Source organism: Notolepis coatsorum, assembly GCF_963971535.1.
Source record: "Notolepis coatsorum genome assembly, chromosome: 1".
Classification (NCBI taxonomy): Eukaryota; Metazoa; Chordata; class Actinopteri; order Aulopiformes; family Paralepididae; genus Notolepis; species Notolepis coatsorum.
This window is the reverse complement of record NC_140165.1, coordinates 157,937,313-157,952,523: the sequence shown is the minus strand read 5'-3', so window position 1 is coordinate 157,952,523 and position 15,211 is coordinate 157,937,313. Positions and strand designations below refer to the sequence as shown.

Genomic DNA, 15,211 nt, shown 5'->3' with positions numbered 1-15,211 from the left:
TCTGTCTGTCTGTCTGTCTGTCTGTCTGTCTGTCTGTCTGTCTGTCTGTCTGTCTGTCTGTCTGTCTGTCTGTCTGTCTGTCTCTTCCTCCTTCCTTCCTTCTGTCACTTCCCCCCTATTCATCTCCCCCATCTCTCTCTCAAAACAAGAGAACAACTGTCAAGAGGAAAGGACAAAGTCGTATATCCCCCCCAGCCCCGCATCTGGACTGGCTGGTGGATAGGTGGGGAGAGGAAGGATGAGAGATGGGGTAGATAAGATAGGATCATGGAGGAGAGGGAGGGTGAGAGATGGGGTAGATAAGAAGATAGAATAATGGAGGAGAGAAAGGGTGAGATATGGGATAGATAAGAAGATAGGATCATGGAGGAGAGAAAGGGTGAGAGATGGGGTAGATAAGAAAATAGGATAATGGAGGAGAGGAAGGGTGAGAGATGGCAGAGAAGAAGATAGGATAGTGGAGAGGGAGACGAGAGGGGAGATGCAGCATGCTTTCATCCCCACTCCACACTGATTTGGAATCAAAGGCTTGATGAGTAATTACTGATTATGAGATAATAAGAAAGGCTACAGAGAAGTCACTGAGAGGGAAGCTGTCTGCGCATAATTGCATTCAATGAGCCATAGCATACTGGGGCTATACTTAAAAAGTATGCATAGGAATCAATTAATCAATATAATGACTGAGCGAGTGAATACATAAACCAATGCTCTATTCATTAATTATAATTACACAATAAAAAGGGATACGACTGTCCAACCCAATAATTGCCTAATACAGGACTACAATCTTGAAATTAATTGAGACGCCCACCTCCATATCATTCTTTTCCATTCCCCTCCTCTGCCTCACTCAACTCCGAAATGTGTGTCAGCACTGTTAGCCGGTCTCATGCTACTCATTCTGTTCAGTGCTGTTAGCCGGTCTCATGCTACTCATTCTGTTCAGCGATGTTAGCTGCTCTCATGCTACTCATTCTGTTTAGCGCTGTTAGCCGGTCTCATGTTACTCATTCTGTTCAGTGCTGTTAGCCGGTCTCATGTTACTCATTCTGTTCAGTGCTGTTAGCCGGTCTCATGCTACTCATTCTGTTCAGTGCTGTTAGCCGGTCTCATGCTACTCATTCTGTTCAGTGCTGTTAGCCGGTCTCATGCTACTCATTCTGTTCAGTGCTGTTAGCCGGTCTCATGCTACTCATTCTGTTCAGTGCTGTTAGCCGGTCTCATGCTACTCATTCTGTTCAGTGCTGTTAGCCGGTCTCATGCTACTCATTCTGTTCAGTGCTGTTAGCCGGTCTCATGCTACTCATTCTGTTCAGCGCTGTTAGCCGGTCTCATGTTACTCACTGTTCAGCACTGTTAGCCGGTCTCATGCTACTCACTGTTCAGCACTGTTAGCCGGTCTCATGCTACTCATTTTGTTCAGTGCTGTTAGCCGGTCTCATGCTACTCATTCTGTTCAGCGCTGTTAGCCGGTCTCATGTTACTCATTCTGTTCAGTGCTGTTAGCCGGTCTCATGCTACTCATTCTGTTCAGTGATGTTAGCTGCTCTCATGTTACTCACTGTTCAGCACTGTTAGCCGGTCTCATGCTACTCATTTTGTTCAGTGCTGTTAGCCGGTCTCATGCTGCTCATTCTGTTCAGCGCTGTTAGCCGGTCTCATGCTACTCATTCTGTTCAGTGCTGTTAGCCGGTCTCATGTTACTCACTGTTCAGCACTGTTAGCCGGTCTCATGCTACTCATTCTGTTCAGTGCTGTCTAATTTACATTAGAGTGGCAGTTTGGTAGTTTAATAAAGAACATTTTAATATGTTCTCACTGCACAATCAGATCTGTGAATCATTGCATTCCTAGAGTAACTTACAGCCAATTATTTCAGTTGTAGGGACCCTCACTTGGAAGGGGAGAACGTGGCATATAAGAAACGCCATTAAAGATCTTTCTCTTACCATCCAAAGGCTTCAACTTCATTACCAAAATACATTTGTTAGGCCTACAGCATTGTTCCAACTGATGAACGTCATCAACTTTGCTTTTGCTTCACTAAACTTTAGAGAGCTTATTTCATCTTTTTGAAATTCACAATCTTTCAAGGCTTTTCAAGGCCTGCACGTCCATATGCATCTGTGTGTGTGTCCCCGTGTGTCCGTCCATATGTGTGTGTGTGTGTGTGTGCGTGTGTGTTAAGACAGTTTTGTGGCAATTTGTGACAAGTCTAAGGAGTCTCATCTCTCAAAGTGGGACTCACAAAGTAAACGGCCCCGAAGCTGCCATGTCCGATCTCATGCAGGTCACAGAACACGTCCTCGGGATCATCTTTGAAGAAGAGGTCAGCCAGCTCCGGGTCCTTCAGCGCTCCTTTCCGCGCGGACGAAGGCATCATGGGCTGGACATGGGTTCAGGCGCAGAGGTCCACGCTCACACACTCACTACCGCCGCCACACGTCCATGACGAGCCCCGCATTGGCCAACTGGACCTGGGTGGACACACACACACACACACACAGTAATATGTAAATGCAGTTGCTGTATTACACGTTCTTCCATATACACAATTACATACATCCAGTTCTACACACCGACATACAAGGTGCAAATGTGGAAATGATTTATTTGTTACGCAGGACAAACCCCTTCAGATGTAGCATCTCGTTTTCAAGGGGGTCCTGCAACATGAAACACAATACAAAGACACAACGATAAACAATAAACTTCTTCAATGAATATCTCCAATGTATTCTTTTTGGATACTCTCCACCTATTTGATCACTTTCAAAGCACAAAGCACACGTTGTGGCATTTACCACTCTACTGGCCAGGCGGCTGATTCTGTTTAAATGGAAGTCCGCTGCTCCCCCCACTCACCTTCACTGGACATACTATACTTTATCAAACTAGAAAAGATAAAATGTACTCTGAGAGGTTCTTCATCCATGTTCAAGAAAACGTGGGGTTCATTCCTTGTGCTTGTGGATGATGTACAGTTCCATACTATTCCAGAATAGCAATTCTCATGCTGCTTGCTTGTATTCATCTGTGTGAACGATAATACAGCGTGATTTATTTGATATATATACATTGGAGAAGCATATTTGGGTACTTGAACATGTGCTATATATTTGATATACTATTATATATTACTTTTGAGATGACTGTTGTGCGACCAAGTCAGTGTTTGTTTGTCTTATTGTTTACTTTTTTTCTGTTTAATGTTGTTATCTGTTCTATGTGGACAATGACAATACAATAATGCATACATATACTTTGATTTGTATGTCCTCAAAAAAGTATAAACAAAAGTAATTTTTTTTTTAAATAAAATAAATATCTCCAATGTACACAGCGGATGCTGATCCATATTATTCCTTTCTGGACACATTCTTAGTGCTATATGAAAAACTGTCCAGTGCAACAAAGCAGGAACAAAACAGATAGCTCGGTTAGGCCCTGGTTCACAAGGGGTTTGTTAACACATTCTGGGCCATAAACGAGTTAACTCGTTATTGGCCGCCATGCGTTAAGCACCAGAAACGAGTTAACTCGTTTTTGGGATCGTTATTTCATTTATTCGCTATATCTATTCATAATTCATAGCTGCAGCCTCTGGTATCCTCTTCAGAGCCTGTCTGAGCATGGCAGATGGTCAACACCGCCCTCTACTGCCAGGCGGAGCTATTGCATCTCATTGAAAATGGGTTGGTGTGTTTTAGGAGGCGATCTGAGCCGGGCGGGCGGGGTTTAAATACTCTGGCGAACCAGTTCTATACAACGGTGGCATCGAGCAGTAACTCCGCCCGCCCGTCATTGTGAACCGGTCGGTAGTGTGGTGCGGACCTCCACAAGCATTATTTGGAATTGCGATCAGATATTTGGATTATCTCTTTTGCATTACATCAGATACAAGGTAAGAAGATTATATATAAATTTGATTGTTGATCTGACATTTATTTCTACCGCGATCACAGCTATATGTGTGGACCGTGTATGGCTGTTTACCGTTGGCTGCGGTGGGGGTGGGGGGGGGAGCGCCCCGCTACGACGGTCATTTCATGTATGGACGAGGAGACATACTAATGATAATCTAGCATTGATTTCAGGATGATTAGATAATCAGCCAAAAAATTACAACGTGATGACTGGATTACAGTAAAACGCCTTTTTTCTCGCCTTTTTCCTGGAATTACTGAAAAACACCCAAACCATACAAAACGGTATAAAACGGAAATGTACAGATGAAAAAACAATCTGTCTCGGGCATGTTGACTAGAAGCAACTCACTGAGACCCGACGACGTTATTAGACCCATAGATATAATATAAGATATATTTTAAGCACTCACAAATGTCACAGTCTAAAACTATATCCATTGAATAAAGACCTGGCGATGAATGGGGTATCAGCGCCCCCTGGTGCTGGCGGTCAATGTGTTAAATGCCTGTAAGAAAAATAACACCCTATTTTTTTATTTTGATAAAAAAAAAAAAAAAAAAAAAAAAACGATTTTATTACGGATCCCCATTAGCTGGTGCCATAGCAACCAGCTAGTCTTCCTGGGGTCCACACAAAAACAATTATTATTGCAAAACAAAATGATTAAAAGTCAGTACTCAACACACAATGCATAATGAAACTAACAATTAAGATGGCTAAAATTACATGCAAGCACAGAAACAGAAAACAAAAAAAACGAAACAAAATACTTTACAGTGTTAAGTACAATTTAAGATTTTTTTTAAAAAAGTGAATCTACTGTAAATGCAGCAGAGGTTTTGAGGCAGGTTATTCCAACAGGTTAATGCTCTTATTTAAAAATAAAATATCTCCTTAAAGCGTTGGTTTTTGGACCTGGCAAATCAAGCTGCACACTACTGGAACCTCTAGTGTAATGCTCATGAACAGTATTACTAAAAACAATCTGTTTATGTATAAAAACAGGAGTTTTACTGCTCATGACCAACTTGAACAGCACAAGTATATTAAAAGACAATCTATTTTCAACGTTAAGCCAAGAGAGGCGGGCATGCATACTGCTCACATTAGACCTTAGCGAGCAGCCCAGTACCTGAGGTCACCACTGGCAGCAGATGACCACATCGCAGAGCAATAGTCAAGATGACATAAAACTAAACTTTGCACTATCTGACATAAAAGGGGACGGGCAACAAAATAAGCACATTTCCTGGAAATACCTATTGCTCTTCCCCTTTTCAAAACAATATAAGTGCAATCCAGCATCACTCCAAGGAGTTTAGTACTTTCAACTTGTTGAACTGCCAAATTACACAAGTTTAAATGAAGCTTTGGATTTGTAGATAACCTGTGCCTTGTTCCCAGCACAATACATTTACTGTAGTATTGGAGATATTAAGGTATTAAGTCTCAGTGTTTCCCCTAGGATTTTTTTCAGGGGGGGTGGTAGGCCCCCAAAACTACCTAGTGTTTTCGCAGGGCACGCGTGTCACGGATATGTGGCGTCAAACTGTGTCGTCAGCATGCAGTAAGGCGGTTGTTAGTATCGGTGCATTTCTCTACACTGAGCTGAAATGAAACAATTGCACATAAATTAGGTAAATAAATATGCAATATTTATTTACAACACATAAATTAACTTATTTACAATTATACATACAGTAGTGACAACACACATATGAACTATTTACAATACAGGGAGGCACATACAACACTCATAACTATTTACAACCAGTGTCAGAGCGAGCGCACTCAAGTTGTTCGGAAATTCTGAGGGCACAGAGTGAACACTGGACGCTCTGACCAAAGAGTCAGTTTATCAGAGCGGAGCCGATTTTCAGAGTGAATTTATTAACTCACCTTAACTAGGGCCCTATGAAATCCGTTTTTATCTTTTCGTGTTTTCGTATATGAATTTTCCTGTTTTCGGATTATATTTTTTCCTTCGGATTTAACAATTTTTTAATAACAGTACATCTGCAAACAGTTCCAGTGTAGTTCAATGTTCAGTGCCAGTTAGGTTATGAGGTTTCTTTTTTCCAATTCAGTTCAGTTCAATGCAGTTCAACTGCCAGTGCAGTGCAATAACTAAATAATAATTAAATAGTTAAATACAAAATAATCATTTGTTTAAAAGAAATCAGATAACAACTGTAAAATGTAATTTATTTCAAAGCGATGTCCTTTAAAGGTTCCTGCTTCTCCCCATCTCTGGCTGACATCACCATTGTGATACATGATGGTTAGGCCTTTGTGTTTTCCTCAGTGAGGGATTCTCTTTTGTCGGTCAGCAGCGTTTTGTACTTGCTGAAGCTTCTCTCTGTATAATAATTTTTTTTTTTTAATTTTTTTTATTATTGCAAAACAAAACTTATTAAAAGTCAGTACTCAACACACAATGTATAATGAAACTTTCAGTAAAGGTGGTTAAAATATATGCAAGTACAGAAACAGGATAAAACAAAAATAGTCAATAATAACATTTTAACCGTATACAGTGTATATCCAGCGAAGTTACAATTATATAAATGTTAGTATATAATATACCCCTAATACCTATTTTCTAAAACCCTACACACATATGCTCCAGCTCAAACCCCCCCCTCCCGGACCCCCTCTTGGATAGTACCTCCATTATCCCTCACTCCTAACCAGACACTACCATTATAGGCTAGCTTTTATTCTCTCCACCACTTCTAACCACATTGACATTTTGGATTCATTGAGCCCCAGAATTCTTGCTGTAGATATTTCTTGATATATCACATCGAGATATGTAAGAAACCACACTTTCCGGCAAATTTTTTCCGGTTGAAACCAACGTGATGCGATCAGTTTTTTAGCTACTGTGATACCCGATAAAACCAATCTTTTTAGTTGTGGATTCAATAATATTAAAATTATATAATAATTTTTTAAGTTTAAATATCAACATTATCTGGCCATCCTCAGTAAATAGTAAATACTATCAAACTTGCCAAATATCAGAGTTGGGACGGGCACGCGCGCACACACACACAGAAAGGGAGAATGGCTTATATGAACTATCCAGTTCATATATCAACTTATATCAACTATCCATTTCGTTTTTATAGTGTAACGTTTGGTTACTTGAAGGAGAGAGAGAGAGAGACTGAGACTTGAGAGAGACTGAGACTTGTTATGCGCGACGCTAGTCAGTCTCGGAGTTGTCTCGGAATGGATTTGGTAGCTTTTTTCTGCGTCTCTGTAGACTGTGCCGCACCACCGTTTTAAAGTCTTAGTGAAGATTGATGTATAATTTTGCTAGCTCGCCAACGTTACTGTGATTAAAGCAAACGTAAAAAAAGATTATTATTTATTTTTTTATTATACTTTTTTCTAGAGGGGCGGGGCACCCCACCCCGCCAAGGCAATGGTAGGGGAAACACTGAGTCTATTACATACTACCCAGTCATGCACAACTTTAAGTTCTCTGCTCAAAACTTCATTACGTACATTGCATGATGGTGCAGCGTAATACAATGTCGAATCATCTGCATAAAGAACTGTTGTAGCACATTTGGTAGCCCAAGATAGGTCATTAGTAAATAGTAAATACAGAGAAGAGCAAAGGTCCTAGGCAACGTCCTTGCGGAACGCCACACTCTAGACCTCTGCTACTGGACAGACTGCCATTTAGATACACCTTCTGTGATCTAGAGCAGGGGTTCCCAACCTTTTTTCCCCCAGGGACCCCCAAACATCTCTGATGAAATTCCTGGACCCCCCTCCTAATAAAATACCATAAAATACTTTTTCTTGTAATTTTAATACTTTTTTTTGTCATTTTAATAACAAACTGCTTATACACAGGCATATGCATCATAATTAGACCCACTATGCTTCTTTGACTTGTGCCTTCAATCAACAAATCTCATCTTGCACCATATGTATTTCAAAATGTTGGCCAATATTCAAATCCTGTATTCATCCTCTCAAATCAGGCCCTAATGGTGAACGGTTTGCATTTATGTTGAATGAAGTAAGAATCCACTGCAGTAAAAATATCCTCACCTCGAGTGGTGGTAGTAAGGTTGACTGACATGAGAATGTCCTGCTTCAGATCCTCATTTTCGATATACTGCACATAAACGATGAGCACAACCTCGTCTGCGACAGTTGTAGTTTCATCAAGTTGTATGGCAAATGGACCCTTTCTAAGCTTTTCTGACAGCTGCTGCTCGCAATCACTTGACATCTTATCAATTCGGTCTTTCACTACATTGTTCGAGAGTGGTACTGATTTTAGTTTATCCGCCACCTGTGGGCCGCACTGTAGTTTCTAAACCATTTTGATGCAGGCTGGTTTGATGAGCTGCTCGCCAATATTGTGCGGTTTCTTTGCTTTTGCAATTAAAAGCGAACACTCAAAGGAGGCTTCGGTAGCCTTCTGTAAATCACTGCCACCCCTGCTCCACGCTACTCTAACATCAACGGGCTTGTTCGCCTTGAGAGACTGTTCTTTCCTCCGAAAAAAGTCCGGATCCTTCCCAACGGTTTCTGGGTGCTTAGACGTCTGATGTCTCTTCAGCTTGCTGGGCTTCAGGCTCGAGTTTGCCAACTTTTCTCCACAAATCACACACTCAGGTCGTTTGTCTGTTCCCTCAGTGAAGCCCATGGTGATGTAATTTTCGCGATTGCTGTAGGTCCTAACTTTTTTTGCAGATGAGCTGCCGTCATCTCCTTTTCGTTTGTCACACATTTTCGCCTCTGGCGGCTGACTGCAGACGAGCCGAGAAAGTTAACTAGCGTGCTAGGCTAGCTACGGAAAGTGATACAGTCAACTGATTCGCGTTTTAGCGGCTACCCGGTAGCCTACTGTTAACGTTAAAAAATCATGTCTAGATGTTTATTTATTTATCTTTATTTTTTATTGTAGTGGAGAGACTATTCGTGCTTCTGATGATAAAAATATGCTAATTAAATATTTCTCTGAAAGAAAAAAAAAGTAATTTTTTTTTAATATAAAAAAAAAATACCTCAAATCATCTGTGGTCTGGCGGACCCCCTGCGCCCCCTGGCGGACCCCCAGGGGGTCCGCGGACCCCAGGTTGGGAATCACTGATCTAGAGGACAAATAACTTAGTATCCACTTTAAAGCAGAAGAGTTAAAACCATAACATTTAAGTTTCTCAACCAGTAGAGAATGGTCTTCCAGTACTGAGTTACCTCTGGCTGCTTCCGCCTCGGAGTGGATCAGGACATAGCAATCGGTCTGAGATTTGGTGCCTCAGACCTATTCTTTCCCATATCATAGCCATGCCCAATATACACGAGTAATTGCAATCGCCATGGGACGACTGGTATTTATTCATTTTGGAGTGCCTTTTAGGTAACCTGCTGGTATTTCCTTAACCTAAAACATGCTTTTGTACCGATCACAGTGTTGTATTTTACCGGACCTAAAACATGCTTTTGGTAACGATCGCAGTTTCGGGGTAAGACAAGACAACCCCCCCCCCCCTTCATGATTTTGTGAAGACACATATGTATATGGTATATACCTTTGATTTGGAAGTATTTGGGGTTTCAGGCGAGCAACCCGAACGATTTGGGCATAATGCATATAACGCGTCATATCTTGAGATCTATGAAAAAAGACTGGATTATTTTGGAAAGGGGCGATGTTTAGCATGGAATAGCACACAAACTAAAGTATGTAGAGAGGAACTAGTTAGTCAGTGTTGGACTATGAACAATGCCTGTCAAATGAGCCATACTATTGTCTCCATAGCTATAATACAGAACACACAATGGGTCCGCAAACATCGCTAAAATGGTCAATAACGCTGGCGCCATTGAGTAGAGATGGGAAAACAGCGTTGCGGTCAATGAGTTAAGGTAAGACAATGGTTAATCATATTGGATGCCTTCAGTTGAACACTTAATTTGCACTGTATGAAATGAGTGGGGTTCGGTGTAATAGCCTAGTGGGTGTGTCTATTGTATGAAACAGAACCTGGACAGCACCGTTTGCAGGTGCATGCAGCATGCGCAAGCAAAAAAGAAAAACAGAAACATTTTGCATGCTCTGCGCGAATCCCAACTATAGCCTCCCCTAATGTCCAGCTCACCCGCCGCCTATGAACATTAATTAAACAGCGCCAAGCTTATAGCGTACACTAGAGCTTGGCTAGGCTACCGGTGTTTACAGCTCCGTCAATTAGCACAGAGTGTTGTATTTTTGCAGACTGGAGTATTGGCTAAGTTAAGATAGCTAGTGCCAACGTGCACCGTCTGTATAACGCAGGGGTCAGCAACCTTTACTATCAAAAGAGCCACTTTTCCCCCCTCCCACAAAAAAAATGCTCAGGGAGCCGCACAACCTATTTACCCTTAAAATGAAGATAACACAGTGTATAATGTTTTATATATCCCCAAGCATACCCCACATTTAGGATAAAACGCCTGACAATTGCATACCAAAAGTAATTTGCAATGTATTATACTTTATACTTATAGCACACAGTTTGTTGCATTAATGGAATTATAAAGCAACAATAAGAAAATGTTTGACTTTTTATTGCTGTTTTTACCTGGTATATTTGAGTCCTTCCCTTATTTGTGGAACATTTATAAAATAAAAAGTAGTCCACTTTGAAAAAAGACTACCATGTGTAGACCTACTTTGAAATAAAACACAGAAAAGGAGAAAAAACACTGGCATCTGTAGACCTACTTTGAAATAAAACCCTGAACTATGCAGCTCTATTTGAGTCCTTCCCTTATTTGTGGAAAATCTATAAAATAAAAAGTAAATTTTTCGTTGTTCGCAAATTTCGCACAACATATCAGGCATACAGGTAAGCCTGCATCGTTAGTCGTGAAAGCAAATGAATCTGTCCACGCTGAATTAAACCCTCTATTTTCCTCAGACTTTCCTTTTTTTGGATTTATCCATGGTTATCTTACTGGGGGGTCGGAAACTCAAGATTAGCCACTTGCAGACGGCAGGGAGAGGCGCGGGTGTGACATACTGTATATTTTAGTTGATGAAATATTTTAGTTGACTAAATATTTTTGTTGATGAAATATTTCTTCATTTCAGTGTCACAGTATGACATCGATCTCAAATAAGAGAAAAAAAAAAAAAAAAAAATTTGGGTCAGGGAGCTGCAGCTGATTGGCTAAAGAGCCGCATGCGGCTCTGCAGGTTGCCGACCCCTGGTATAACGCCATGGTCTCTAGGCTGTTTTTCTTTCTCAGTTGAAAAAAGTTGAACTTTTTGGGCTAAAGCGCAGGCAAGACTGTAGAGATAGGGAACGTTAGTGCTAGCTATCTTATATCTGTTGATTTATAAGTTTGTGCTACAGTATATAGCAAAACAGGTTCCTTTATGTACGCTGTCATTTGTAAATTGTGTGTTCCCCTGCAGGAGATCAGAGTAATGCACGAAACCCACCAGGCGCGGGCGCAAGGCGTGAGGCGGGTGGGCGATCAGTGCTTCACTTTAGCTCCCATGTTAACAGGCGTCGCTGTTCACACCAGCCGCGCGCGGGCGGGCAACTCGCAGGCGGGAATCGAATTTAATCGCTTTGGTTGGATTCAGAGGCGGGCACCACGCACATTTTCACAGAAATACACTCAATATCTGCATTATTACCACATATAGATGTTGTTCAACCAGGTAATCTGTCTGTATCTTTCCCAATACAAATAAACCATACTATACTTTTTCAGGAGTACAGTCACACTGATATCATTGTAAAATTCATTATTCTTTTTTTTATCTACTTTTTCTCCCCATTTTTCTATTTTTCTCCCGTCCCCAATTTCGCATTGTCCAATTCTACCCTCCCCTGTCTCGAACGAACAACAAGCCGGCTGCAATGTGGACGAAGCCTTGCATCACGTGTCCCCTCCGCTTGAAGCCTTTCTCTAACGCGTTTGTGTTTCCGCGTCTCTGATTGGCCAGGTCATGTGACATGTACGCCCAATCGTGGGACCGCACGTTTTTACACTGGTTAAGCAGCAAGCTTAGGCGCTCTTTCGAAGTTGGTTAAGGTTAGAGTTTGTCTTAGAGCATGGCGATAGAACGCCTGCCCTGATTCCAAACTCTAACCTTAACCAACTTGAAAGAGTCGCCTAAGCTTAACCAGTGATAAACTAGGCGTTAGGTAGTTTATCAGCGGCGAGGGTCTGCGTGGGAGGGACACACCGCCCTTGTCACTTCCTGATTCTACTGCGCAGGCGCACCAACCGACCTGTAGGAGTCGCTGTCCACAACGTCCGATCCCCACCCACCAGCTTCCCACCCCCTAATACTGCCAATTGTATTAGTATGAACGACCAGCCAAGCTGGTAGCAACTCCGAGAGCTGGGCTCGAACCCAGCATCTCCTGCGTTGGTGGCGAGCGCCTTGCCCACTGCGCCACCTAGCCGCCTGTAAAATTCATTCTAACATTCTAATTAATTATATAATAACTGGTTATACATGCAAAATGGACAATAGAACACTGGAACTGGAAATCTTTAAAAGATCTTCAAACAGGGTCTGACTTCGCATATATATATTATTTTTTTATGTCCGTCGGTTAGTGCACTTTTTAATTACTGAATAGAGAGTAGAACCAGGTTAACTGTGTCCTGGCTGTAGTAGAACCAGGTTAACTGTGTCCTGGCTGTTAGTAGAACCAGGTTAACTGTGTCCTGGCTGTAGCATTGTAGAACCAGGTTAACTGTGTCCTGGCTGTAGTAGAACCAGGTTAACTGTGTCCTGGCTGTTGTAGAACCAGGTTAACTGTGTCCTGGCTGCAGTAGAACCAGGTTAACTGTGTCCTGGCTGTTAGTAGAACCAGGTTAACTGTGTCCTGGCTGTAGCAGTTTGGTTTGTTAGAACAGACTGTAATCTTATGCTTATGGCAGATCAATCAGCATGGATTGTCTGTAAACTTTAATACATGGCAGTTTGGTTTGTTAGAACAGACTGTAATCTTCACTTGCTTATGGCAGATCAATCAGCATGGATTGTCTGTAAACCTTCACTTGCTTATGGCAGATCAATCAGCATGGATTGTCTGTAAACTTTATGCATTGTTGTCACTTGCCATATCTTGCTATGCTCGCTCATGCCTGTATTTTTTATGTCCGTTCTATTTTATAATTTTTATTTTATTTTATTTTATTTTTATTTTACTATTTTTAAACTGAATCATTTTAAACTATTTTTACTATTTGTGTTACTGAAAACTGTAAGCGGAGAGCCTATTGGGATGCTAGATCCTAATGTGAAACACTGTGATTCTACCTGTCTATCTTTTTATGCTCGCTTATGCCTGTATTTTTTACTGTTGTGAAGCACTTTGAACTGCAACCTCTGTATGAAAAGTGCTATACAAATAAAGTTATTATTATATTATTATATAGACTAGGCATTTCCAGCTGTTCCAATGTAAATGTGCCTTCCTCTGTGCGCTTTCGCCACTCTGAAGTCGGACTCTGTGTGGATGGCCACGCGCGCTGTTCTCGCACGAAACCCGCGAGTGCTTGCGCATGCGCCTGGTGGGATTCGTGCGTAAGACGCATACACACACAGCTCCTCTCACTCACACACAGCAAACAAAAGTCCTAGAAGTCTGTCTGAAATGACTCATCCTCCTCTCCTCTCCCCCTACAGCTGTTGGAGATGGTGGTGCCTAGTGAGTGGATCCACGTCACCCTCCTGGACCAGGTTAGCAGCCCCATCAGAGCCGCGGTGCTGTGGCAGAGGCTGCTACTTTGAGTTACTTTTAAAACATTATTTGCACATTTACTTTACATTTAAACTTGCACTTTAATTTGTATTATTTAATTTGTTTTCATTATGATTGATTATTGTATTTATGCTATTAAAATACATTTAATTAAGCAAGTAGCTTAAGATCCAAATTCAAATGTTTCATGAGTCATTATTTTAATTTGATATGGGATCATGTTATGGGCAGAGGGATTGGACAACAGGGTGACATTCATAGGTGTGCAGACTTGAGCATGTGAGGTAAAACATGCACTGGAGCCCGGAAAAGGAGCCGCGCCCACAGGAAGCAGAGATGGAGGGTGTGACAGAAATAATTGTTATATTAGTCGACTATCAAAATAAACATTAGTTGCAGCCCTACACTGTACTGCACGCTCATTCTGCCATATCTAAATTACTGTGTGGAGGTTTTGGGTAATACCTACAAGAGCACCCTACAGGCAATAATTACCATTCAAAAAAGAGCAATCAACGAATCAATTCAAGCAGTGAAAAATTTAGGATATTATGAACACACCAATTGACAATTTTTTTAATCACAGACACTGAAATTTGGGGATTTAGTGGAATTTAAAACTGCACAAATGGTGTATAAAGCAAGACATAATTTACTACCAGGCAACATCCAAAAGATTTTTCATAGATAGAGAAGGGGGATATAATTTAAGAGGGAAACTTAACTTAAAAAATGCATTGCTATTCCTAGCATTATTTGGGCAACTTTACACAATTCCTGTGAGTCTATTGAACACATCTGTAAGCTTTTATTCAGAAAAAGTAATTGTTTTATTTCTAATAGGGGTGCACCGATATATCGGTCGGGTATCGGTATCGGCCGATAAGTGCCTTGTTGACAAGCTAAAATTTGCCGATGGCAGTGGCCGATAAATATCTGTCAATTTGTGTCGCGTAAAAAAAAAAATCAGTCAAGCGACCTGCACAACGCCGCCCCCACACACACACGCTACTGCATCAAAGTGACTTATGATTAGGGATGCCCCGATCATGTTTTTTGCCACCGATACCGATCACCGATCGTCGTGAGCCATATCGGCCGATACCGATCCGATACCGATCGTTTTTGATTAAAAAAAAATTAAAAATTATTTTATATAATTTTTTTTTATAAAATATATATATTATATAATTAGACTTGTACTTGTATTATCTGCGAGACATCGCCACCACGCAACAAGCTCCACTGTCTGTGTGTACTCTAGTAGCCTCCAGCTACGGCCAGGATTCTCCGGAGCTGCAGCTGGACCCTATACTCGAGTAGCCTGCAGCTACGGCCAGGATTCTCCGGAGCTGCAGCTAGACCCTATTGATCATATTCAACAACATGCCCTCAGCTCGAATACGCATCGAATGAGTGTTATAAAACATTGATATCAGGAGCTATCTGTGGCTACTGCTGCCGGCTATATAACGTTGATACAGCGCCTCGGTGAACTATTTAGTTCAGTGGGACATTTCGTTTTG

General features: G+C 41.4%; 1 protein-coding gene across 2 annotated transcripts in view; it reads right to left on the bottom strand.

Moving 5' to 3' along the window:
- Positions 1–15,211, bottom strand: part of taok3a (TAO kinase 3a) — a 276,804-nt gene that overhangs the window by 101,087 nt on the left and 160,506 nt on the right. For both annotated transcript variants that reach the window (XM_084334944.1, XM_084334945.1), the window contains one exon: positions 2,252–2,480. In XM_084334944.1, the coding sequence (XP_084191070.1) occupies positions 2,252–2,386 (135 nt within the window). In that variant the 5' untranslated portion in view covers positions 2,387–2,480. The remainder of the gene's footprint in view (positions 1–2,251; positions 2,481–15,211) is intronic.